At 38.9% G+C, this 23,832-nt stretch overlaps 6 protein-coding genes across 8 annotated transcripts; 2 read left to right on the top strand and 4 right to left on the bottom strand.

Annotated features, from left to right (window-relative positions):
* Position 1: 1 nt before the first annotated feature.
* On the bottom strand, positions 2–3,461 carry LOC105265371 (uncharacterized). The gene is made up of 5 exons (XM_011302819.1): positions 3,033–3,461; positions 2,762–2,954; positions 2,503–2,668; positions 454–2,404; positions 2–316 (listed from the first exon to the last, which is right to left on the bottom strand). The coding sequence occupies exons 1-5, from the start codon at positions 3,088–3,090 to the stop codon at positions 165–167; spliced, it is 2,520 nt and encodes an 839-aa protein (XP_011301121.1). The 5' UTR covers positions 3,091–3,461; the 3' UTR covers positions 2–164.
* Positions 3,462–3,709: 248 nt separating this feature from the next.
* On the top strand, positions 3,710–9,229 carry l(2)k01209 (lethal (2) k01209). 3 transcript variants are annotated; one of them, XM_011302813.1, is made up of 12 exons: positions 3,713–3,836; positions 5,124–5,313; positions 5,428–5,753; positions 5,918–5,976; positions 6,189–6,313; positions 6,811–6,981; positions 7,055–7,161; positions 7,330–7,500; positions 7,651–7,722; positions 7,792–8,043; positions 8,287–8,682; positions 8,798–9,229. In XM_011302813.1, the coding sequence occupies exons 3-12, from the start codon at positions 5,751–5,753 to the stop codon at positions 9,119–9,121; spliced, it is 1,680 nt and encodes a 559-aa protein (XP_011301115.1). In that variant the 5' UTR covers positions 3,713–3,836; positions 5,124–5,313; positions 5,428–5,750; the 3' UTR covers positions 9,122–9,229. The 3 variants fall into 3 exon arrangements, with proteins under 3 accessions (XP_011301114.1, XP_011301115.1, XP_011301116.1); XM_011302814.1 differs by lacking the exon at positions 5,428–5,753; XM_011302812.1 differs by lacking the exons at positions 5,124–5,313; positions 5,428–5,753 and having other exon boundaries at positions 3,710–3,836.
* On the bottom strand, positions 8,936–12,483 carry LOC105265368 (uncharacterized). Its single transcript, XM_011302815.1, has 10 exons — positions 11,787–12,483; positions 11,433–11,657; positions 11,282–11,357; positions 10,909–11,096; positions 10,609–10,753; positions 10,287–10,502; positions 10,112–10,230; positions 9,848–9,983; positions 9,436–9,719; positions 8,936–9,023 (listed from the first exon to the last, which is right to left on the bottom strand). The coding sequence occupies exons 1-10, from the start codon at positions 12,278–12,280 to the stop codon at positions 9,017–9,019; spliced, it is 1,890 nt and encodes a 629-aa protein (XP_011301117.1). The 5' UTR covers positions 12,281–12,483; the 3' UTR covers positions 8,936–9,016.
* A 54-nt stretch (positions 12,484–12,537) lies between these two features.
* Positions 12,538–16,637, bottom strand: LOC105265369 (glutathione-specific gamma-glutamylcyclotransferase 1). The gene is made up of 5 exons (XM_011302817.1): positions 16,531–16,637; positions 15,141–15,695; positions 14,132–14,167; positions 13,791–14,053; positions 12,538–13,109 (listed from the first exon to the last, which is right to left on the bottom strand). Exons 2-5 carry the CDS (start codon positions 15,291–15,293, stop codon positions 12,845–12,847), a joined length of 717 nt encoding a protein of 238 aa, XP_011301119.1. The 5' UTR covers positions 15,294–15,695; positions 16,531–16,637; the 3' UTR covers positions 12,538–12,844.
* A 397-nt stretch (positions 16,638–17,034) lies between these two features.
* On the bottom strand, positions 17,035–20,680 carry muskelin (muskelin 1). The gene has a single exon (XM_011302818.1). The coding sequence runs from the start codon at positions 20,421–20,423 to the stop codon at positions 18,198–18,200; it is 2,226 nt and encodes a 741-aa protein (XP_011301120.1). The 5' UTR covers positions 20,424–20,680; the 3' UTR covers positions 17,035–18,197.
* A 73-nt stretch (positions 20,681–20,753) lies between these two features.
* On the top strand, positions 20,754–23,365 carry LOC105265365 (ESF1 homolog). The gene is made up of 4 exons (XM_011302811.1): positions 20,754–20,927; positions 21,038–22,312; positions 22,375–23,135; positions 23,231–23,365. The coding sequence occupies exons 2-4, from the start codon at positions 21,040–21,042 to the stop codon at positions 23,345–23,347; spliced, it is 2,151 nt and encodes a 716-aa protein (XP_011301113.1). The 5' UTR covers positions 20,754–20,927; positions 21,038–21,039; the 3' UTR covers positions 23,348–23,365.
* The last annotated feature ends 467 nt before the right edge of the window (positions 23,366–23,832 follow it).

Raw genomic sequence — 23,832 nt, 5'->3', positions numbered from 1 at the left:
ATGATAAATGGTTCTTATAATTTAAGTACAAATGAATGCAATTGATTCGGCAGGTATGATCGTAGTAAATGAATTGATTACGAAATATTAAAACAGCGAAAAAGAGAAATATGATATTGATGGCGTATTCAATTGAAGGGACTAATATTAAAGTGACTTATTATTTACTTTAAAAAATTGAATCGTAAAATTAAAATTGCCGATAGTAAAATGAAAATGGGAGAGAATATTATCGAGGCAGTCCCACTGGTGCAGACAAGATTTTCGTAGGAAATGGTGAATTTTATCATGTCAGGAAATCGGCAGTGTGATTCACCTGGAATAAACAAGATAATTATTTTTATAGAAAATAATTGCATGCCTGAGTAATAAAATTCGAAAAAATGTCAAAAGACATGCGTCACGTGGGGACTGTTTCCTATTTTTGAAATAGAAATTATTTTTCACACTCACTTGTGCATGGATAAAATTCCTCACTCGTCCTGTTCCCAGCAGTAATCGACAAGTAAAGTGGATTGCATTGATGAATGTACGCAGCTTCTCTGCAATTGACATTTATGCGATGGATTCCACCAGTGACAGTAGAACAGCTCGCAGACTCACTGCTGTTGATATTCAATGGATTCCTGGAGGAGCAAACAATAAGATGCATCCCATCAATTCCTTGAACCTTCACAGTAGGTACATCATCCTCATCAGTTTTATAAAAATAATTGGGATGCATTCTATAAAAGAGGACGCCAGAAGGTTCGAGATAGTCATCAAACGAGGCAGATGCTCCAACCGAGGAATAATCCGCTCCACATTGAGAGTTGATCAATCGTTTGGGAATTCTCTTCATTCGATTCACAAGATCGCCAACGGGGCCGATAGACTCTTTCCAAGTTCCTGTTCCCACAGAAAAAATATCCTGCCCCTCCCTCGCCAAACTCGTCCACCTTTCCTTGGACCCAGCAGTCATAAATAGAATATTGACATCCGGGGTCTCCTCTCTCATCTGCCAAATTCTCTTCAACGAATATTCCCTGTCAACATCATTAATTGAAGAACTACTCCAGGGAACGACGAGTACAATCTCAGCCCTTCCACCTCCCACGTATTTTTCCCTCTCGGCGTTCAATTTTCTCACCTCTAAATCCTTCAGAACGTCCAGAGACTTAGGCAGATTGAACCCTTTGGAGAAAGTCTCATACTGACTTTCATTGAGTGCGTAAAAATCTAAAATACTGTGAGAACTCCTCGAGATGACAGATCCATTCGCAGCATTGATCACTGAGAAATTTCCCGCAAATCTATTAATCTCCGATTTCTCAAGAATAGAGTCCAGAATAGGTTTAATAAATTTAAACGGCCAGTTGGTGTCTAAAATGATGGTCAAGTCGACAGCCATTCGATGAAACAAGTTCTTAATCGGATTAGTCTGACTGCAAGTCCTGTCGTTATTCATGGAAGAAGGAATGAATTTCAAAAGTTCATTGACAGCCTGAAATGAGAACGTCTCGACTTTCTCATCTGATATTGTACCTCTGGGTAATTGGGTGTTCGAATTGAGGACCATTGCGGCTCTGTATGTCTGGGCACTTGTCGTATCATTCGGTGCAACGATTGTGAGAAGATTTCTGCGATTGCAGGCCCTGATAGTACCATTGAGAACCCCCCGGTCACTGTAATACATGTCTAAGATTTGAGAGAGCTTCAACGATGGAATTTTCGAGTACCAGGAGGCGACGTTCGAGGCGAGGATGAGACCATCGAGATCCCCTCTCACCTCAGCCTCAGTGAACTCCAAACTCTGATCGGTATTGAGGAAATAATATTTCGGGGTGTTGCTGGAGTTCCAGTGACCGGTTGTTCCAATTTTGTAGTTTTCCTTGCTAGGGCCTTGATGGAGAGCAACTTCTGCCAAGTCACCGGCTAATGTTGCTATCCATTTGTTGTCAAGGGTGATACTTGAAGAGAATGCCTCTCTGTTGTCCCAGTCTCGTCTCATCAAGTCACTGATTCTCACGTTCTGGGGTTGAACAGCTGCTGCTATTCCAGCAAGAAGAGGACCTCCAGAAACCACTCCCCAATCGGTCTGGAGAACACCCCCTTCGGTGGGACATTTGCTTGTCTCCATCTGGTAACGAGAGCTCTCCGGATGGTTCGGGGGAAGTGGTGGATACCAGGAGTTCGGGAGAAATGAGTCAGCATCACCATTTCCATTTTTAATACTCTCAATTTGCTCAGGTGTCAGGGTCTCGACGTCCCTGTGCCTTCCACTCATCCCTTTTTCCTGAGGACGGATGCTACGTTTTTTGAAACGAGGTTGACGATAGTCTAGATTTTCTAGACGACAGGTTAAAGTCTCGTCTTCACGGCGATGTATGTCGATGGAGCTGGAGATCATGGAGTGAAGGGTGCACTGGAAGAGAGTAGAAGAATCAAGAGTTATTACCATTTTTTTTCTTTTCTTTTTTCTTCACTGCCCCCAGACAAATGATCAATGCTAATTGTAATTACCCTTTCTATCAAATTGATACTGTTATTATTGAAGGTCAAGGCATTTCCTGGGATCAATTTCAACATCTCTGAATGTCTGTAAGATTGAAATCCTTCGGTGCTGTAGGGCGTCACTCCTTCTTGGGGCACAGCTTGAGGATCGATCACAATCCCATCTTGACGGAATCTTTCATCAAAAAAACATAAAGATTTCTAATTAAAACATGCAATTACCAGTGCCCTAGAAATTCGAGTTGAATAAATTGAATCGAAAATTCACCGATGTAGTAATGCCCCGGACAGTTGTCGCAAGTCCATATGAACTTCCCGATTCTCCTCAATCTTCCTGATTATCGCAATGAGAGCATGAATATTATGAGGTAATCTATTAATCTTCAACAACGAGAAAGTGTTGTTGTAACATTCCAAAAGTCCATCCGAAACCTTGCTCTGGGCATTCTCCTGGGCTCGCACTGCAATATCCACGGGTAATTATAAAACTTAACATCTAATCACCGAGGCCTTGATTACCAGAAAGTCATTGAACTTACCGGAATGTACGCTGAAAATGGCAAACAGAACCACAAAATCACGTTCGATTAAAATCATGATTACTTCTCAAACGTTTAACTCACTGAATAATTGTATTAAAAAATCGATAGAAATTTATTCTGCTTTCATAATTCTTCGGTGATCGATTTGTGGTTGTTGATAATTATGTTTGTATGGAAATCATCGGATGGGACTGGGGGAGTGAAGAAAGAGCTGTGAAAATCGCAGGAAAAAAACATAAACTGAGGGGAAGTTCAGCCACACCTTTCCAACCGGACCGAATTCTACTCTATCATTATCAGTGATAAGATACGTTATCCCATGAGTAAGTTTGTCCTATATCCGCTCCCCGTTGATGATTGTATCTCTGCTACGTAGAATTCACCTGTATCTAAAGAAGTAATACACCTCACCCTGATTTCTTCATTTCTTGATTTCTTCATTTCCTCATTTCCTCATTTCTTCATTTCCTCATTTCTTCATCTCCTCATCTCCTGATTTCCTCATTTCCTCATTTCCTGATTTTCTCATTTTTGTCTCATTACAATTCCTTTCGAATCGAATTTCTGGTGTTACACTCATGCCCTTGATTTTTTAATTAATTTCAACAGCGAGAGGGAGTGTTGGTGTTCGGAGCTCCTCGAAGGTTCTATTCTCCTGATATTTTTCGTGTCCCTACGGCTCCGAATGTCCCATTCAGACGGTATTTAGACGAGATGTAGACAGATTTGACAGCTGCACCAGTGACCCGAAATCTCCATTAATTATAAACAAATTCTATGAATATTCACGGGGGAAGAAAAGTGAGTGGTAGAGATTATTAAATCTTCAAATGAATTTTCACCGTTTTTGTAATAAAAAATTATTGTTAATCGGATGTAAAATCCGGGGAATTTTTGCTCAACAATTGAAGAACTGTTTGAATCTGGCGGGCAATTTCTTCGTGATTCTCCAAAAATTCGTCGTGGTTCCTGCATTAATTATTAATTGCACCTCAAGTCTGAACATTTCAACAACTTAATCTCTCGAAATATCTTCAATATTGAGAAATAAATCCCGTGTGGAAAGGAGTGTTTTCCTTCACTGTTCTGTTCTCCGGATATTTCCGTGACTCCACAAGTCCCAACGTCGCGTTTCAGACAATTTGTTTTACTCTCCGGCATTCGCATCGTTTTTCCAATCGATCATAATAAAAAATTGAATAATTCTCAGGCAATCGGAAAAATTCGGGAAAATGAAGAACGAGTCCATCTGCAATTAACAACAATTTTTCCATGAAAAAAGAAAATACACAAAGCCCAGGAAATTGTCGAAGAGATACACATGGCAGATATCGACTAGGGAAATTGCGAACTCCATTTTGATTCTGTTCTCCTAGTATTTACCGTAGCCCTACAAGCTTCAAATGTCCCGTTTTGAACGCGACAGATAAATGTCTCAAGATCATTTTAATCAATTCTCACCCATTTATTATTCGCCCAATCAGGAACTGAAGAGATGATTTCTAATTTTCTATAATAAAGAATTATTTCACCCAGGGTGAAACCCATCGACACTTTCCTTCAGAAGACATCATTGGGAGATATTCTTTAGATAATTCAGAGAGTGAGATCATGTCAGGCGAATAATATCTGAAACTCCAATATTTCAAAGTACAAATTTAATAGAAAATGTGAAAATCCTCTTACCAGTGAGTTCAGACACTCGGTGGAGTGTCTGTCGTATTAATTTCTGAGTTCTTTCAATCCCTTACTCGTCTCGATTGACGAAAAGGAAAGATTCAGAGTGAAATTTGTTGACTCTTCACGTGTTATCAGCTCCGGATATTTACCCTGTCTCTACGAGCACCAAATGTCCCAGTGAAGACGGAATTTAGACGAGATACGGCTTGTGAAAATCGTAGATATCCTAGTTTGTATTGAAATCAAAACAGAATCATCGAAAATTCGATTCCAGATCATCTCAATTAAAGAACGAGTCATTCTGCAGTGATTTCTCATTTTTTATGACAATTTGAATGATATTTAATGGCGGGAAGTCACGATTTGGTAAAGAATTTTTATTTTATTTAATTTTTCGATGTCTTCTAGTCGTCCCTGAGGCGTCCAAATACTGTCTAAAAATTTGAAGCCGTAAAGACACCAAAGACATCCGGGGAATATAACTTCCGAAGAACTAGAAGTTGTCCATTCATCCTCTCCGTGATGACAGCGGATTTATCTGACAGGAGGGCTTCAGGAAAACCTTCCAGAGGATTCGTTATCAAAGATCTTTAAAAAGGTACTTATTATATGTCTGTGCATTTGATGTCGAAATGTCAAAGGTCAAAATATATTCAGGTACAGGTTTAGGTCCAATAAGTTACACCTCTCAATTACTTTTTTTATTGCACAGCTTATCCGAATATAGAACACAGTGAAAGAACAATTGGAATTCATCTCGTCACCAATGCAAATATGGTAGTCTTAAATCCATCCATATTACGTCCATATGCCGTCCAAAACGGCTCGTAAAATTACGGGAGGTATCCGGATAACAGAACATCGAAAGAGCCATTTCCATATAGATTTTTGTTTGATGGGTTTCACGTGCTGCGCTCCTAATTCATTTAAAGAAATTTCTCGTCTGAAATACGGCTCGAAAAATTATAGATTCTATCAGGAGTGCATGACGATGAAGAGCTCTCGTAAATTTGAACGGTGATCTTTTATCTACTGATGGTAAGTCATTGTCGTCGTGTTTCGGTCTAATTATGAACTTGCCATAATAATAAAACGTCGGTCACTCGTTTTACTCTGGCTGCTCAACAACGTGGTGGAATACAGCCGCTCGAGTTTATGCAAATTTTTAAAATAGGATAATAAATAAATTGATTTGTTAATAGGGAAAAATGGCAGCGAAGATGCAGCAATTCGAGCCACCGAGCTCTGCAAGTTCTGAAAGGTAAAAGTGCATCGTAGGGCTGTCATTGTTGTTCTCTTTTTGTAATTTTTTTTTATTCTGCTGCTATTGATAATTAAAATTATAATTATCCTATCATGTTCGTTGTCATGATTGTTAGAGCAGATTAATGAACTTTTAATGACTGATGAAGGGGTAATTATACGGTTTTTAGTGGCGATAATTGACTGGAATTTTGATTGATTTTTTTTTAGTGACGGTGACTTGTGCCTTGAGGATCGCAGTGCATTCCTTGTAGACGATGTCAGTCAAGATGGTGAACCATTTCGGTGTGATATGTCTACACCTACTCCACAATCCCCTAGACCACCATCGCAAGGTCAATACTCAAAACTTCAATGTGTCACAATATATTTAATTCCTCTCTTCTAATTGTTTATGCATTAATTTATGACTTTTAAATAAATTAATGCAGGGAGATCTGTCGTGAATTGAGAGAATTGTTTTTTAATTAGAATCAGTTATTCGAGATTTTTTTGTTAATAAAAAGAGATACAGAAAATTTCATGGGAATCTTTTTTGTAGATCGAGGTGAGGACTACAAAAAAGGTTCATATAAAAATTTAATTTTCTCACCTCATTTCGACGATATCGATCGGCAATTGGAGCTAACCCGAATATTTAAATTATCGAATTAGCAAATGTCCATATGAAATTGAATATTACGTTCGTAATTGGAATCGTATTGGAGAATTCCATTCCATAATCTATTAATTAATATTATTAATTAATATTCATATGATTATTATCAATTTTTATAGTGTATACCGTGGAAAAAAGTAAAGATCATTGATAAATATTTGAGATTTTTTATAGGTTCTCAAAAATCTCCTAGATCTCGCAGACAGAGAACGACGAGTATGTCACATTCAAGCAAGAAAACTTCGGCTGAGTCAATTCTGAGAGGAAAATCAAGAACAATATACACAGCTGGAAGACCCCCTTGGTATAATTCAGCAGGTCAACAGGTCGAACCATTCGTTATTGGTTGGTATACAGTTGGTTGATCTATTGGTTTGAAATATATAAGAGAAGAATATGATGAATCTGGATGAATTAGGAATCTGTGGAGGAAGTGCCTCGGGGAAGACAACAGTCGCCACAAAAATTATTGAATCGTTGGATGTACCATGGGTAACACTGTTGAGTATGGATTCGTTTTACAAAGTAATTATTTATATTCAAGATTACCGATAATTGAAGCACGACAGAAATGGTGAAACAATTTATTTTCAAAAGATTAAAAATTTTTACATTTTATTTGAATTGATGTACCATTTCGCGTGAGATTATCATTTTTAAATTTATGGGAGACTGAGAAGATTATTGTTGCAGGTACTTAATGAAAAACAACATGAATTAGCAGCTCGTAATGAGTACAATTTTGATCATCCTGATGCCTTTGATTTTGAATTATTGAAGACAACTTTACAGAGATTGAAAGAAGGCAGAAAGGCAGACGTTCCTATTTATAATTTTGTAACTCACAGCAGAGAAAATCGTACGGTAAATTCAGGAAAACCATGGATCTACGAATTGCAGATTATTTTGTAATTATTTAATGGAAAGTGTTTAAATGATGACAAATAGTCTGCAATATCATTATTTATTGTCTACCCAATCAAAAACATAATGAAACAACAATTTTTTTTTCAGAAACCAATGTACGGCGCTAATGTGATAATTTTCGAAGGGATTTTAACGTTCTACAATTCAGAAGTATTGAAGGTATCATTAAACTTTACGAGAAATAAAAATAAGTAACCAATAATGGACTTTTGTTATTAAAATTTGCAGATGTGTGATATGAAAGTATTTGTAGACACTGATGCGGATGTGAGGCTTGCCCGTAGATTGAAACGAGATATTTCACAGAGAGGAAGAGATCTGGAGGGTGTACTCAAGCAGTACTGCACAATGGTGAAGCCCTCGTATTATTATTACATTTCACCGTCAATGGTTCATGCGGACATTATCGTACCGCGTGGAGGCGACAATGAAGTGGCTATCGAACTTATTGTACAACACGTTCACACACAACTCCAATTGGTAAGACTTTCAGCGTTACTCCAATTAAATTATTCAAGGCTACACCCTGTTAATTACCCATTTTGCGTGAATTGGGTAAAAATATCGGACATGCTCTTTTTTCAATTCGAAAATTTTTCATTTTTGCATAATAAAAAAAAATTAACTGCAGCTTAAACTCATCAATTTATTTCGATGATTGGATTCGATGTATAAATAAAATTAAATCAATAAGTAATCAATACATTTGCATTGTTTTCACAGAGAGGTTTCAAACTACGAGAGAAACTCGCTCACTCCTACATCGGTCAACCTCTGCCGTCGTCCCTCTTCATGTTACCAGACACTCCTCAAGTTAAAGGATTGCATACATTCATTCGTAACAAACACACAGACAGGGACGAGTTTATATTCTACTCGCGTCGTCTCATAAGACTTGTAATCGAATATGCCCTATCACTATTGCCTTTCGAGGAAATAACAGTGGAAACCCCGCAAGGTGTACCCTATCATGGAAAACGCAGTGCCACTGACAAAATATGTGGAGTTTCTATCTTACGAGCTGGAGAGACGATGGAGCAAGCTCTCTGCGATGTGTGCAAGGATATTCGAATCGGAAAAATTCTCATTCAAACGAATCTCGTGACTGATGAGCCTGAGGTAGAATTTTTATTGAATTTTTATTGAATTTTTATTGAATTTTTATTGAATTTATTTTTTATTGAAAATGTAAATGACTGCAACATTTCCATGATCATTCGTATTATTATTTTAGTTATACTATCAACGTCTTCCAAAGGATATTAAGGACTACAGAGTCATTCTGATGGATGCAACCGTGGCGACCGGAGCAGCAGCAATGATGGCAATACGGGTTCTCCTAGATCACGATGTTGCGGAAGAGAATATCCTCGTGGTTTCCCTCTTAATGGCTGAATCGGGCGTTCACTCGATCGCCTATGCTTTCCCCAGTGTCAAAATAGTAACATCAGCCTTAGATCCTGAAATTAACGAAAAATTCTACGTTCTACCTGGCATTGGAAATTTCGGTGACAGATATTTCGGTACGGAACCCTCCAACTTCGATGAAATTGAATGATTTACCTCAAAATTATGTAAATAATTGAAACAAAGAGACGATTTAAAGAGATTTCTACAGATGTATTAAGGTACCAATGGAACATTTTCAATATATACGCAGAATCAAGTCAATAAATGAGTCATAATTATTCTGTGCTGGAATAAAAATGAAGAAATTTGGAGAAGCCGAGGAATTCCTTTCTGAAACAATTCTCGACATCAAGCCTTTTAATGGGTCAACTTTTTTTTTAGAAAAGTCGTGTTACCTTCAGCTTTGAAGATAATTTTGTGCATTCGTTGGATGTCTTTATTTAAGAAAATGAAAAAAATTACAAGCGCGTCGTGCCAATGTTGGAGGCACGTGTGTTGGCACCAGAATCAATGACAGTGGGTCGCAGCTGACGATAGCCACGTGCACTCATTCTTCGGGAACGTCTCCAATTCTCTAGGTTGCCACTGGGTTGACCGAGGAGGTATGTTATGAGTCGATCCAGAGCAGCCAAGTCCTCACTAGTATTTTCAGGATTTGATGGACCATCGGCTGGATGAGGTGGACTCATCTCCTGCAGGCGGGCTGACCCGGGTGGACTTGCACCAAGTCCTAATCTCGGTGTAATCTACAAAGGGAATGAATGAACTTTAAATAATTATTTCCAAAAAAAAATCCCTCGCACTGCGCAACGATTGAGAAATATCCGATGATTCTGAAGGTGTTGGGGTATTAAAATTGATAAAAGATCCTCACATCATCGGGCCCATGCTGGCCATAGCTCAATCTCTTGACTTCTCTGAATGTTTCATCATTCATGGCCTCTCTCACAGCTTCATTCAAAGTCCTCTCCAATGCCCTTTGTTTGGGCCTACTCAATCCTTCATAAAAGCTAAAAAAAACAACTGACAATTACAGAAAGCTATCGATTATATAAAAATATCAAAAAATTAATTATTCACTCATTGCCTTCCCCGAGTGAATGCAAATAATCATGAAGATGATTTAATTTCCCTTCACCTTGAGTCCACTGAACTAACATCCCTCGATGTATTTTTATCTCTCGCCATTCTGATATCATGTTCCCAGAATCTTCGTAATTCAGGTGTTGAGGTGTATGGGGCAGCAACTTCCTTGATCTGAATAAATAATTATTATTAATTTGCTAATCACATTTGTTTCACGATTTCATTACCTTGAGTACGATTATCGCAGTGATAAAAATGCACATGACATTAATGAAGGTCAAGCAGGCGCTAATTATCCCATTGCAGAAAAACTCCACTGGGAGATAATCCGTGTAGACGTATTTGTAAGAGGTGTTTAAGTCTCCGTATGACTCCCCTTTGATGTGGGGCATTTTTATGGGTCGATAGATCAGCCAGATGCATCCGAGAGCCCAGAAAAGACCCTTCAAATTATCATTATATTTATTCTTTTTCTAATCTCTATCTGGACTGTTGACTCCATTTTTTTACAGGCCAGACTATTTTTCTTAAAAATTTACTTTAACATACACAATTGACAACTGGTGGTAGCAATGATGCAGAAATAGCTACACCAATGAGTGGACCATTACTTCCTTGAAGAAGAGCTACAGCTACTCCCGTTCCTGAAGGCAGGGCCCAGAGAATACCCATCCAAAGTGATCTATAATTCCCTCTGAATGAAGAAAAATAATTAAAAATCAGACGAATTAAATTCTCTCCCGAAAAAAATGCGAAAAAATGGCATGCGCTTTTAGCTTCGTCTTGGTAGAATTTATAATATATAAATTATATTTTATAAAATTAAATAAATGTGAGCTATAAACCCACCTTCCTTTCATTTCATCAGTCGGCCAATCGTTGTACCCCCAGGGCATCTCAGTTGTTCCCAGGAGGAGTCCAAAGATAAATCCAAACAAAATCGAAATGAAAATCCCAAGAAGCAAACTCTTCAATCCCACGCATATCAAATCCTTATCTGCGATTATTGTTCCAAATGTCAAAGACATTACAGGTCCCTTTTTTGATAATCATAATTAAATGAAGAATGTTTAAATGTTTAACTAAAACCAGTGAAATTATTAATCAATATCAATTTTCTTTTTGCAATAATTCTTTTTCGCTGTAAAAAATCAGTATAAAATCTGATATAAAATTATTCTATATTTATTTTCATAAATTAATAGATAATATTGGGAATCACCATTAGCGGGGACACCAGCATAGCTGCAACGACATTCGTAGCGCTATTTTCCACAAGTCCAAGAGCCGCGAGACAACTGAGTGGAGATAAGAATGAGAGGATAATTCAATCGATCTATCGAATTCAAGTATTAATGAATAATAATTATTACTCTGCAGTGACCACCAGGAGGATATAATCGAACGTAAGATCGCCGCCGGATCGAACTCCATCGACAACCTGTTTCACTGTTAATTTCGAACGGATGGAGCCTACGAAGGCCTCCCAAGCATTCCTACGATCCTCAGCATCTTCTTTCTTCTGTATAATATCGGTGGAGACGGGTAGATGACTCGAATTGTTCAAACTACTGTATGTACATTGCGTTGGGATCACACTGCAATATTTAACAAAATATTTATGTCCAGAATAAAGAATAAATCTCATAATTATAGCGCGATATCAATTGCAATTCAATTAGTTACGTATAAAAATTGGGTAATTATCGGGTAGTTATTGGAAGTACCTCACAATTGAATTCATCCGCCGTCCAATTCCCATTTCCGTCAAGCAATGCAAACAATTTTCGCAAGGATCTCCAGCGGGTACTGGAAAAATGACCTCATAATACATATTCCCCTTGTCTTTGCACCACACCACATGTTCCACCCTGAGTTTCTTCAACAATTCATCCAGAACGGTCTCCATGGGAACGAAAACTGGAGATTTGGTTGTCCTACTAGGGCCTGGAGATCCCAATCGAGTTTTCAGTCTCTTCCTCGCGTGAAAATTTCCCTCGGCCATCTCGTTATCATTTTGATCGTCGATATCACTGTCGGTGTCTCCAATTGTAATCAAGTCGCGATTTCCTACTTCTTTCAATCTTAAGTCCACCTTCGCTCCGATCTTCGCCGGGGGTTTTTCATTCTTTTTCGATACTTTCACTGGAACTCCGAAGATCAATTGATGCTCGTACGATAATGTGGGGATACACACGAGAAAAACAACACCACCGGGCATTTTTAATTTGTTATTTTAGATTCAAGGAGTGATCGAGATATCAACGCCGTATGCTCGGCACTCACTGCAATTCTCCGGACTGTTTTTCATTTCGCATGGCAATGCTACTGGATGTGCCTAATAATGCTAATTTCTGTCATTAATAAGAATTAGATTGTATAATTACACGGACAAATGACTCCTGATCAATTATTGATCGATGAAAAAATTGATAAGAAACAATTTTTATTTTAAGAATAATGCCCTTCATTTATTTTATTTATTATCATCTTTCAAAGCGTATCAATATGATATTCTCCGAAAAATTTCGTCAGCCCATAATTTTCCTATCCAATTTGAATTGTGCTCTTACATATTATATACTAAATATCATTGTGCGTTCAAAATTATATATAAGAAAAATGTATAAAATTATGAATAGAGGCACGTATGAACATTCAACCGGCAATATGTAAAAAAATAAATAGTCAAAAATAATTATTCAGTATCAATTGAAAATATTTTCATGAAGAGTTAGAATATCACTTTGAGCTCGAGCTCAATCCTCATTTTTCGGTGTGTGAATTAGGGTTTCAAGCAGCGCAATGTTTTTCCAGCAATTCTAGATGTGTATTCGTATGACTGGCGACGAGGTACATTGTCTGGTATATCGTTATCAGAACTGTCAGAGTCTCTCTCTATTTCTATTTGGATGACGAATTCACGATTGCCCATTAACGTTTTCAAGCACAGATTCAGTTCTTTTATTCTCGCACGAACGACCAATTCCAAGGTGAACAGATGCTCGTCATAAGCTTCGGGGATGAATTGGTGCATGAAATCTGCTAATCTAAGAATGAAAATATTCATTTTTATTCATGAAATATTGGTTCATGGTGATTAGATATAGGTATTCATACTGATAATTTTTTGATTCACAGATAAATCAATTGAAAATAAATCGGTATTGCCCGGTAAATCGTGAAACCTATTTAAATAGCGAAATATCAATTAATTTAAAAGATCGGGGAATATTCAAAGAATTATCTCCAACGGTTGAATTACTACCGATATTTTTTAATTTTCAGAAAATGAATTAAGACCCACTGCATCGGCAGTAATCGCAAATACAAAGAGTTTGCTGTACCCATTCACAATCACCCATTCATTCATAATCATCCATGAGGTTTTATGTGTAATAAATGTTTCTGGTTCCAGCATGTTGAATTTTCCAGTTCACCGTACCACGAGAATGCCGATTGCGCGTAACAATTGGAGATAACACCTCGAGTTATTATATCGATATCTAAAGATACCGAAAAAATTGAAAGAGTTAATGATAAGGAATTCTTTATACGTTTCGTACCCGAAATCTTTTGGATTCTATTCAAACGAAATTTATCATTAAAAAAATGAATAATTGTATATTCAGAAATTAAGGAATTGCAATATAATTCCGATGTACCGCGTTTCATTGAATATTCTTTATGAAATAACAAAAATGAAAGATAATTTCTTCGAGTAAATTTACCTGAGGAGATATTCCACATTATGACCACTAGGGCCTTTAGATTCCAAAATTTGTTGAGCAATATCATGGATGGGTGCATCACCAAGCCAATGCTTATTTTTTTGAGTTGCAATGTAGATAACCACAGGAAAAGTCTGCGTTCCATCTTGCGAATAAAAAGTTGATATTGTCGTTAAATATCCACCTAAAGTGCATTCTCTGTTCTCAAGATAAGGCAATGCTGCACTTCCAGTTACTTCGAATGCCCGACCATATGTGATCTCCTTGAGAATAAACAAATCATCATTAATTCACATAATTTTCCAATTTGTTTCATTCAATATTCCATTAAAAAATCTTACTTTTCTATCGTCGATCAGAGTGGCCACTCGCCCAGGCTGAAACATACAGTAGATCAATTGTTAAAAAATGTGTCAAGTATTTATTTTTTTAAACAATTTACGTTTTTATTTTCTGGAGTAGATGTTGATAGATTAAGAGATATCCGACTTTATGAACAATTGATTGATCCATTGATGTTTGTTTGAAGACAAAAATTGTTAGAACTTAATTAATTACTGTTTTTTCTCCCCAGGAAAATAATTTATTCTACGATATCGTGTGACTGCCACGTGTTCTTTGTTTGCAGTTCCAATGGATTATCTTTCGGGTACGTTAACAGAAGTCTCAAAAGTTTACTTTTAACGGTAGAAGGTGATAAATAATGTACGCATAAAATTTCAATAGCATTCCCTGAGACCGAGCTATATAAACTGAAAATAAACGACACCAATCATTTAAAAAATCATTAGTGAACCATGAAAAAATATTTTCAGATAATTCGCTAAATTCGTGGCTCGTGTCGAAATCATGGTGCTAATGTCTGAAATCATGAGTGAAGCGCGTGATCGGTTGAATCGGAATATTAATAGTAGTCTCTGTACTCAGTCATCTCCCCAGAAACTCAGTCTTTCCTATCTTCTTTGTTGCGTACTCGTTTTTCCCTGCGAGCGAAACTCAGCGCAAAGATAATGTGTCCCGGATGTCTTCGAGGGAAAGAAGTCACGGACAAAGAGAATTAAGTGACACCAATGTAACAAACACTTAAAACAATAAACAAAGAATGTAGAAAAATAATTCAACCGAAATAAAACGAGACTCCACTTTTTCCTCGGGCATTCACCTCTCAATCGGCGGCTATTTTTGAAAATAATTTATAAACATATATAAATAGCTCTTCCTGGAGGAGAAATTCGGGAACATGTACCTGAGGAAAAATAGCTGGCGCCTTTGAAATTTCGAGTAAAAAAATTAGTGAATGTGTAATTTGACGCTGTCACAATGAGAGTAAATAATAAAAACGTTAACTACCTTATCACTAGTTCCTCGATGACTATCATTCCCCTGCCAGAACCGTCTGCCAAATCCCTTGACATGTCCAGTCATATTTCTTTTAAATTCAAATCCAGGATTCCAGCACAAAGATCCATAACCGAATACCCAAAGTCCAGTAGCTTCAGCCATTCTCACCTGATTGACTGATTCCCTTATCTTCTTGTCACGTAATTTAGATTCAGGTATAAATTTCAGGTCGCACGTTTGACTGAGTTCAAATCCGCTTTCATTCTCGCCAATTATTCAATACGTAGAAAAATACACAATTGCAATTTATCAATCAGATCACGTCATCGCTGATGATTGAAAGATGTTGGCTAAATTGGTATTAAGTGTGGACTGGTCTATCTGCTCATCGAGGAAGCGAAGGAGCTCTGCTTGATGCCAGTGCTACTGCTCAACTTGTAAAGTATTGGCAATTGTAGTAAGCTTTAAACTTGGAGCTGATAGGTAGAAAGGGAGTGATTGATAGTTCCGCTTGACTGGGTCCTTTGTTTCCCTACGGTCTACTTTCGGCATTGTTATTGTTTCCTGTTAAATAAAAAATATTTATGCCTATTGATCGTTTTTTTTTCATTCTCATCAATTACCTTGAGAGATTCCCCTTTTGGGCAATTCGGAAATTCAATTTATTTCATTAACTTAATTAACTCTTTTGGGAAATCATTCTCAATAATTATTTACGTGAGATAAGAGTGAGGAACTCAAGAAACTGCATTTATAAATGAGAAAGTCACCAAGATGAGTTGAATCGACAATTATTTCGCAAGTAGACTGATATAAATAATTTCAAAGTCATTATTCCTCCCATATTTTGACAGATAAAAATAAGTTGCCCGCCATTTTTCATTGGTAGTTTCAAATACACGACCAAAGCCTCACAAAAAAAAATCTACATTCGCCAGTTTAATTAAACCATATGTACCCTTTTCCCTTTTTTACCGAAATACATGTGCGAAGTGTAATAAAAAATTCCCAGAATTAATATCGATTAAATTCCGTAAGATCTCCAACAAAATTTGAATTGACGGAACGTTAGCGCACTTTTTTTTTACAGTGGAGGACGAGCTAACGGAAAAGTCAGAGTTTAGCGATGTGCCAGTGCGGTTAATTTATTTCCCAAGATTTCACTTGCTCCAAATAAATATTCTCCCCAGTTCCCATAAAATCTAATCCCCATAAATTCCATTATTATCTTGAAATGACAAATTCTTATCACTCGAACAAGGAGTTTAAAAAGAAATGTCAGAGTACGCGTGATCAATGAATTTTTACGTAATGCCATGTGGCACATTGTGATCCTCAGAAGCTGATACGAAAATAATTAAACACTGTAAATTATAAGAACAATAAAAAGATAACTCACGTTTGGATACTGGATGAGCGTTGACGTTTTGTCGGGTGGAGGGCCAATGAAATGTTGAGAGGAGTCGGTGCGTTGGTCGTGGTGGATTTTTCAGCGGATTGAGAATATGAAGTGCTGAAAGGAGAAGACAAGTATCAAGTGAGACAAATGCGACCTTGAAAGAGGAACGCAAGCGCATTAAAGGCAATTTATTGTTGAAGGAGGGGTTGAAACGGTGGGGAAGCCAACAGGATGATGAAACAACACTCAACATTGCCGTTACCCAATTTCTCCAAGATACACCCACCCAAAAAAACCACACGTAGGAGAAAGTAATATCTCCTCCTACTCCAACACAAATAGATAATTCATTGAATTTCAACAATTTTATTTCGGGTAAAAATTCGATACAAGCTATTTCGATAATTTCCGATGTTGATAGCTCGATAGTAAAAGACTGGCCCCTGATTACTAATAAATATAAATAATAATGAATAACCAAAAAATGAGAAAAAACAGACAGTATTTCGTGAAGGATGTTTATTACAAAATTCCATATTCAATAAATGGCGATAGATATTATTCAACAGCGCATAATGAACAATATGTACAACTCTGCATTAGTACGATGATCTTAACAATTAATTATAATTGAACAGCTGCTTAATGGAGATCATCGGAAGCACGAAAATGACCGCAAGAAGCTCAACAGACTGTTCTCATTCATTCGTAAATTGTTGAAAAAAAAAAAACACCTGGCGACAGTCGAGAAAAATGCAGCAACATCTCATTGAATAATATCTAGCATAATATTAACAACATCAGAATCTCCGACTTTACATAAAGCTTTCAAGTACGTCAGAATACTTTGTCATGTATCATTTCAATAACTCACTACAACAATGACTTCGAGTCTGATGTATCTCGACATATCACAGAGAATTATCAATCTTTCAGCTGCACCCATAAATTATCACTCTATCCTGTAATACGTCAAGATAATAAACTGAGGCTGAAGGACATACGTAAAAATTTAATAGAAAAAAAAAACTACAAACAATAATATTAAATAGAAAATAATTACTCAACTCTAGACAAACTCGATCTACCGAGATATTTCGCGTAAATTATTCACACAAATTTCCCGACATTTCCCAGCCTTTTTAAATTGTTCTTTACCAAAAAAATTGAAGCAAAAAATTCAGAATATTCACGTTGATCAATTTACAGAAACAATATTACAGGAATCAGATCCTACAATTAGTGTTGAAAATTCGTAATCGAATAGAGACAATAAAACTGAAAATTTCTATTAAACTTCCGTACGTGTCAGTAATAAAGACCATATATACACGAAACACTAAAAAAAATACATTCTCAGAATTCTCATATTGAAAAATAAAATCCCCTGGGACTAGTTGCACTAAACTTCGACAAATAACATATAAAAATGAAAACCGTAGATTTTAGGAGCGAAGTGAAGTGAGATAAATTAATTTTCAAACTAAATCTAAATGATTTTCTTGAAATGTTCCTGACACTCAGCTGTTTTTAAATTTTTTGTAACCATTTCGCTGCTGATTTCTCCATTGAGTAGTTTGAGAAATAGAGTATGTACGTGTCACCCAGAAATTGTACGCGCCAAATCCTCAAACTCCCTGATTCACCCTGAGAATTTACCACCGATGTCACAAAGGCAGAAGATCGACGAGATTTGCCCTGGGTTGAGTGAGAGTCTCAGGAAAAAATTCCATGAGTTTATCGAAGAGCTCAGCCCTCCTCTGATGCAGTTCCCTCTCCATAATCTCCTTGTCCTCATTCCCCTGGAGATCGAGCCTCTCCTGTTCCCGGAATAAGACAGAGGTGAGTCCCTGAAACTCTTTGGTTTGCTCCTCGTCCCCATGATCGATAATCTCGGACACATCCCTCTGGAGGTACTCGAGAGCCTCGATGCTGCTGTTGAGAGCCAATTCCTTGAATTTGTACTTCCTGATAATGAGCTTGCATCGTCTGAGCACCTGTTCCTGACTCGGTTTACAGAGTTTGAGCTGCCAGAAATCATCGAGCCTGAGCTTCGGTAAACAAGACCTGCCGGGGTTGCCCCCAAACAAATAATGCACTTTCTTATCAGTATCATAAACCAACTGATGAGCAAATCTGGGACACGGCTCAAAGTCCTGCATTCGACTCCAGTACTTCTCACCCCCATTCTCATTTCTATAAACACAAGTCCAACTGTTCTTCTTGATTTTGTAAACCCAGAAGGAGTTCTGGACGTTCTCCTCCCTCTTGTCCTTGTCCTTGCTCAGCCCAGAGAGAACGTAAATCTCACCCAGGAGTGGATCGATTGTGGCCCTCTGGGTATAACCAGCAGCTGGTGTGTGACTAGAGTCCTGTCCACCAAAGTCAGTGACACTGATGTGCTCCACCATATTAGTATCAACCTCATAAGTGAAAAAATCATTGAGGTACTCCTTGCTCCTCTGCCCAGCGGATATATACAGCTTCCTGTCGACAGGATTGAACAGCATGGAGTGTCCAACACGTGATCTAATAATGGGAACACTGAAGGGACTGGGTCTGGCGATGTCACATGCGAGGATATTCCATGTGCTGGTGGCAACGTGATACGAATAAAGTCCAGAGAATATGGGTTCAGCGGAGGTAATGGGACCCCCGTCCTCACTCGCCCCAGATGGCACGAGAACCCGTCCCCCAAACACATAAATAATCCTATTACTGACGTCCATGCACATCTGATGATCGAATATCAGTCTGGGGCCTCCCACAGCCCCAGTGTCCTCTGAGATCTGCGTCCACTTGTTGGATTCAATATCGTACACGTAAAAATCACTCTTCAAATTATCTGGTGTTCGATACTGGGTATCCAGGTACCTCCCCAGGGTGAACAGCTGTCTTTTCTCAGGATCGAGACACATTTTGTGGCAGGAGCGTGCAGTGGGTCCAGCTACAGCCTCAGTGTCCTTGCAGATTAGTGACCACTTCTCAGTTTTGATGTCGTATTGCCACAGATCTGCAAGATCCTGAGTGCCATCCCATCCACCGAAGAGATAAAGGGTCTCGGCAGAGGAGTCGAGGACCATCTGGTGTCCACCACGCATCCCAGGTCTTGGCTCTTCACATGACATCTTCTTCCAAACAGCTCTGTATGGCTGGCTATTCATGTAATCATCGAGTAAGCCAATGCCAATGGCATTCGTGATGAAGTGCTCAGCCTCGTGGTGATCCCCACGATTCACCAGGATCTCGTACAGCACTGACAAACGTTGATCCTCCAATTTGACATTCCCTACACTCTCCAGTGTCTGCACCACCTGGGGCTGCTCCAGACGACGAAAGTGCTTCATGCAGAGTCTTATTATCTCATTCTGAAAGTACTGCTCTACGTATTTAATGCAGGGGGCTATCACCAGGGGATCGTCCATCCCCGTGAGACGAACGTGCCAAATGGAGAAGTTAAAGCTGGGGCCCCAGGACTGGAGTGGCATTATCTTGAGGTAGCGAACTGGATAATAAGTATCATTTCTACCGATCTTGTGCTTCAACTCGAATGTCTCCGAGATTGAGTCATTCTTCAAACCACTTTTCAACAGCTCCATCAGATTGTCGTACTCCATGCCACCGTAGATCTTGAACTTCTTCATGTTGCAGACGTGTGTCTTCTCAAATTTACCGAATGTTATGGATCGAACAATCGAGGGCCTCTGGAGTTTGAGGGCCAGGTACTGGGGATGATTGTCATTGTCCGATGACCATCGGGATGACTGGTCCAGTGGTTTATCCACCAGGATATTCTCGGGTACATAAGTAGGGGAGTAACTCGAACACTTGTAGATTCTGTACTCGAGGGTTTTCCAGTCCTGTCCATCGTCTGATACCTCGGAAGACGCCATATTATGCAAGTGACATAACCATAACCTTTGGTACCAGTGTTAATTCATTGGCTATTGTGTTTACGTGACAGACGAGGAATAATCACCGGGGAAATTCCTCTCCACTGTTGAAGTGTTTTGACACTTTTTTGCGTTTGGGTTTTCACCTTCGGATCACTTGCTGAATGTTGAAAATCTTTTAGTTTTACTGCAAATTTTCGAGATTTCGGGTGTGTGTTGGGCACCTGCTACGAGGAAAATTATGCACACACTCAGGGGCAAGATCCTTATGTCAGTTATACCGTTTTATTTCCACTTACACACCTATGAAAATTGATGAAAATTCTGTCGGTAAAGCAGTGAACGACCACACGTGTTGACAACACGTTTTATTCGTTTTGTCATTTTCATTTTTATTTGGCCTCTGGACACTCGTCAATTTCGAGGGAATAGTTTTTTTTAGGGAATACGTAAAAAGGATTTTCGAGTTTCGTTTAAAAATTTGAGGATTTTTTTGAGGTTCAGGTGAGACAATTATTTAAATTGGAATCTAACCTAATGCATTTGTTTTCACTTGAACTGCAGTCGAGTTTTTGTTATAAAGATATTAATTCGAGGCTATTTAAATAAAATAGAAATGGAGGAAATATCGAAGGATCCTCGTTTCGCTCACGTCCCGAAGGACCCGAAGTTCCGGCGAATTCCAAAAAGCGAGAGGAAGATAAAAATCGACAAGAGATTTCAGTCGATGTTCAAAGACAAGAATTTTAAAGTCACGTACACGATAGACAAGCGAGGACGACCCCTGAAGAAATCATCGGCCGAGGACCTGGAGAAATATTACGAGCTCTCTTCAGAAAGTGAGGATGACCCCGAGGAAAAACCGAAGAGAATCGAGAAGAACTCCCAGAAGAAGTCCTCCAGGACTTCGAAAAAACCCCAAGAGAAAAAAAAATCTCTCGAAAATTCAACGGTCGATGAAACGGACAATGGTCCAGAGGACGAGCAATCAGAAAGTCAAGAAGATCTTGGGGGAGATGAGGAGAAGAACGAGAAGCAGCTGCAGTTGAGAAGGAAAAATGAAAGTACGGGTATATCGAGGGAGATAAAAACGAAATTACGGGATTTGTCAGTGGATTATGCGAGAGGAGAGGGTGCTCTGGTGTCAGACAGTTCCTCTGACGACGACTCCTCAGAGGAATCAGACGAGGACGAGGGGATCGAGCACATGTGGGGAGAGCTGGACAGAGAAGCTGATACGACTGATGAAATCACATCGAGGCTGGCAGCCTGCAACATGGACTGGGATAGGATTCGTGCGGTGGACCTGATGGTCTTATTCAACTCGTTTCTTCCACCAGGAGGCCTCATCCACTCTGTCACGATTTATCCGTCAGAGTTTGGCCTCGAGAGGCTGAAGGAGGAGGAGATGAAGGGCCCAATCGAGCTCAGAGACAACGATGAGGATGAATCTGGAGGGGAGGACGACGAGGAGGGCAACGATTTCCACCGGGAGAAGCTCAGGCAGTACCAGTTGAACAGGCTGAAGTATTACTACGCTGTTATCGCCTTTGATTCGAAGGCGAGTGCCAACAAGATCTACACTGAGTGCGATGGCCACGAGTACGAGTCAACTGCTACGAAAATAGACTTGAGATTTATTCCTGAGGACATGGAGTTCGATCAGACACCCAAGGAGATCTGCGACAAGCTTCCTGATGTCTCCAAGTATCAACCCAGACAGTTTACCACGACTGCCCTGCAGCAGGTCAAGGTCCAGTGCACCTGGGACGAGACGAAGCTCGACAGACAGGAGATCACAAAAAAAATTAACTCCGGAAAGATTGATGATATCGATGAGAATGATATCAAGATTTATTTGGCGAGTGGCAGCAGCGACGAAGAGGCTGGTGAGATTTATAAATGAGATGATATTTTATTTTAAGTCATTCATTCTTTGGTTTTATTACAGATATTGAAGAAGGAGGGGTTGACGACGATATCGACGGTAAAATAAATCCACTGGATAAATACAAATCCCTGTTGAAGTCAATAGAGCAGCAGGAGGAAGAGAAGAAGAGGAAAAGCGGGGATCTGGAGTTCACGTGGGGTCTGGGTACCAAGGAGAAGGCTGAGAAACTTGTCGAGAAGAAGATGAAGGAGTCTGAGAAGCTGACGCCCTTCGAGCAGTACCTGGAGAAAAGAAAAGAGAAGAAAAAGGCGAAGAGGGAGGAGAAGAAGAAGCTGAAGAACCCTGAGGTCGATCAAGCCTCTGACAGCGAGGACTCAGTGCCTTCTGACGTTGATATGAATGATCCATACTTTGCTGAAGAGCTGGGGAAAACACGAGTCGAGGAGAAGTTCCCGAGGAAAAGGGATAAAGGTTCTAGTGATGAGAGTGATGGGGCAGCCCAGAGGGAGGCTGAACTCGAGCTTCTGCTTCTAGACAGAGAGGACGAGCAGAAACGACACTTCGACATGAAAAAAATTGAGGAGACTGAGGCTCTCACCAAGTCCAAGAAAAAACGGCTGAACAAGAGGAAAAAGGAGCAAGTGGAGAATGCCCCTGAGGATGATTTCCAGGTGAATGTTGAGGATCCCAGGTTCGGTGCTCTCTTCACCTCCCACCACTTCAATATCGATCCTGCTGACTCCCACTACAGGAAGACCAAGGGCACAGAGGCACTCATCAAAGAAAAACTCAAGAGAAGAGCCAATGGGGAGGTGCAGGCGGTGAGTTCTATCCTCTTGTTCATTTATATATTTTAAAAGGGGGAATACAATTTTAGTTTTGAAAATTTTGACGTGTGGTGTATTTTTTTTTGTAGGAAGTAGTAACGAAGCAGTCGAGAAGTGGAACAAACAAGGAAATTAATTCCGATCTGGCAGCTCTTATCAAATCTGTTAAAAGGAATACTAAAAATGTCATGAAACCCATTAAATAAATCGTCATTATTCGCTCATGAAGGAAATTTTTAATTTAATATTTTGAATCTTTTAGCAGTGATTGAAATTTTGACAGGTTATTGCAGAGAGGATTGACTAAAATAGAGGCGCAGTTCTGGGGGTTTGAATGACCCCAGGTGCATCGTAGTACTGCACCCCAAGAAAGGGAGGGCGCCGCACGCCATGCTGGGGTGAATGCTTTTTGTTTTTTATTTGTTTAACTGCAAATTCACATGGAAAAATAATTCAATATGTTGAAGATATACTACTAATTAAATTTTAATTTTATAATGAGCGCGTTGTCTATTCGGCAACGCGCTTGACTGGCACGCGGACCGCCTCGGTTCGATGCCAGCATCATTCATTTTTTTTTTTCAAAATAATTCTAATTTTTATTTTTTCTTAATGACTAATTAATGAAAATATCGTTTATAAAGTGAATATTTGAAAATCGAAAAGATATCCAGTGAAATTGAAAAATTAA

The sequence above is a fragment of the Fopius arisanus genome, unplaced genomic scaffold (genome assembly GCF_000806365.1).
Source record: "Fopius arisanus strain USDA-PBARC FA_bdor unplaced genomic scaffold, ASM80636v1 scaffold00029, whole genome shotgun sequence".
Taxonomy (NCBI): domain Eukaryota; kingdom Metazoa; phylum Arthropoda; class Insecta; order Hymenoptera; family Braconidae; genus Fopius; species Fopius arisanus.
Note: the sequence above shows the minus strand (reverse complement) of the source record. Positions and strands in the feature narration are given on the sequence as shown.

Bases quoted from the DNA above. Each gene is read 5' to 3' on its own strand.
- LOC105265371 (XM_011302819.1), bottom strand. From the start codon at position 3,090: ATGATTTTAATCGAACGTGATTTTGTGGTTCTGTTTGCCATTTTCAGC. The intron at 2,955-3,032 runs GTAAGTTCAATG...TGGATATTGCAG, and splicing joins CATTTTCAGCGTACATTCCG to TGCGAGCCCAGGAGAATGCC. The intron at 2,405-2,502 runs GTAATTACAATT...ACTCTCTTCCAG, and splicing joins GTATCAATTTGATAGAAAGG to TGCACCCTTCACTCCATGAT.
- LOC105265368 (XM_011302815.1), bottom strand. From the start codon at position 12,280: ATGCCCGGTGGTGTTGTTTTTCTCGTGTGTATCCCCACATTATCGTAC. The intron at 10,231-10,286 runs GTAATGAAATCG...TTATTTATTCAG, and splicing joins CTGCGATAATCGTACTCAAG to ATCAAGGAAGTTGCTGCCCC. The intron at 9,720-9,847 runs GTGAGGATCTTT...TTCCCTTTGTAG, and splicing joins GCCAGCATGGGCCCGATGAT to ATTACACCGAGATTAGGACT.
- LOC105265369 (XM_011302817.1), bottom strand. From the start codon at position 15,293: ATGGCTGAAGCTACTGGACTTTGGGTATTCGGTTATGGATCTTTGTGC. The intron at 14,168-15,140 runs GTAGTTAACGTT...TGTATGTTTCAG, and splicing joins ATCGAGGAACTAGTGATAAG to CCTGGGCGAGTGGCCACTCT. The intron at 13,110-13,790 runs GTAAATTTACTC...TTTCATTCTTAG, and splicing joins AATGTGGAATATCTCCTCAG to ATTAGCAGATTTCATGCACC.
- muskelin (XM_011302818.1), bottom strand. From the start codon at position 20,423: ATGGCGTCTTCCGAGGTATCAGACGATGGACAGGACTGGAAAACCCTC.
- LOC105265365 (XM_011302811.1), top strand. From the start codon at position 21,040: ATGGAGGAAATATCGAAGGATCCTCGTTTCGCTCACGTCCCGAAGGAC. The intron at 22,313-22,374 runs GTGAGATTTATA...GTTTTATTACAG, and splicing joins CAGCAGCGACGAAGAGGCTG to ATATTGAAGAAGGAGGGGTT. The intron at 23,136-23,230 runs GTGAGTTCTATC...TTTTTTTTGTAG, and splicing joins CCAATGGGGAGGTGCAGGCG to GAAGTAGTAACGAAGCAGTC.